We start from the raw sequence: 831 nt of genomic DNA, 5'->3' as shown, positions 1-831 counted from the left end.
AGGATGCTGATTGGATGTGGGGATGACCACGGGGATTCCAGGATGCTGATTGGATGTGGGGATGACCACGGGGATTCTAGGATGCTGATTGGATGTGGGGATGACCACGGGGATTCTAGGATGCTGATTGGATGTGGGGATGACCACGGGGATTCCAGGATGCTGATTGGATGTGGGGATGACCACGGGGATTCCAGGATGCTGATTGGCTGGGACAATTTCACAGGCGACTACAGTATGGTGTCATTAATTCTGTTCATTGACAGGAAGTGCGTGCAATGGGGTCCCTCAGACAGGAAGTGCGTGCAATGGGGTCCCTCAGACAGGAAGTGCGTGCAATGGGGTCCCTCAGACAGGAAGTGCGTGCAATGGGGTCCCTCAGACAGGAAGTGCGTGCAATGGGGCCCTCAGACAGGAAGTGCATGCAATGTTTCAGCGGGAGAGAATGTTCGAGCCGTCATCCTCGGATGTTCATTGATGTCGGTTTTCCCATCTCCGCCCACTTCCTGTCTGGTCACCAGGAGGTGAAATCTCCCCCCACGGGACGGCGTGTCCCCGGGGGGGTCGCACAGATTTGGATCATTCTTTCTCCTTTCCTCTGTACAGAACGTGAAGCGTCTCCTCCAGAACCAGCGCCTGGCCGAGCTGGACGCCGTCCGCCTGGTGATGCTCTACGCTCTGCATTACGAGCGGCACAACAGCAACGCTCTGCACAGTCTGACGGCTGACCTCCGCAGCCGCGGCGTATCCGAGAAGTACCGCAGGGTGAGTGCCAGCCAGGTCATGTGACCGGATCCAGGGGGCCCCCCACCGCTCAGGAAGGTGACCCCC

At 58.1% G+C, this 831-nt stretch overlaps 1 protein-coding gene across 1 annotated transcript in view; it reads left to right on the top strand.

The window, feature by feature from the left end:
• The window catches only part of VPS45 (vacuolar protein sorting 45 homolog), a 19915-nt gene that overhangs the window by 15725 nt on the left and 3359 nt on the right, over nucleotides 1-831 (top strand). Inside the window, 1 exon segment of the mRNA XM_018573670.1 lies at nucleotides 607-765. Within this exon segment, the coding sequence (XP_018429172.1) occupies nucleotides 607-765 (159 nt within the window).

The sequence above is a fragment of the Nanorana parkeri genome, unplaced genomic scaffold, assembly GCF_000935625.1.
Source record: "Nanorana parkeri isolate BGI_ZX_2015 unplaced genomic scaffold, ASM93562v1 scaffold2482, whole genome shotgun sequence".
In the NCBI taxonomy this organism is placed as follows: domain Eukaryota; kingdom Metazoa; phylum Chordata; class Amphibia; order Anura; family Dicroglossidae; genus Nanorana; species Nanorana parkeri.
Note: the sequence above shows the minus strand (reverse complement) of the source record. Positions and strands in the feature narration are given on the sequence as shown.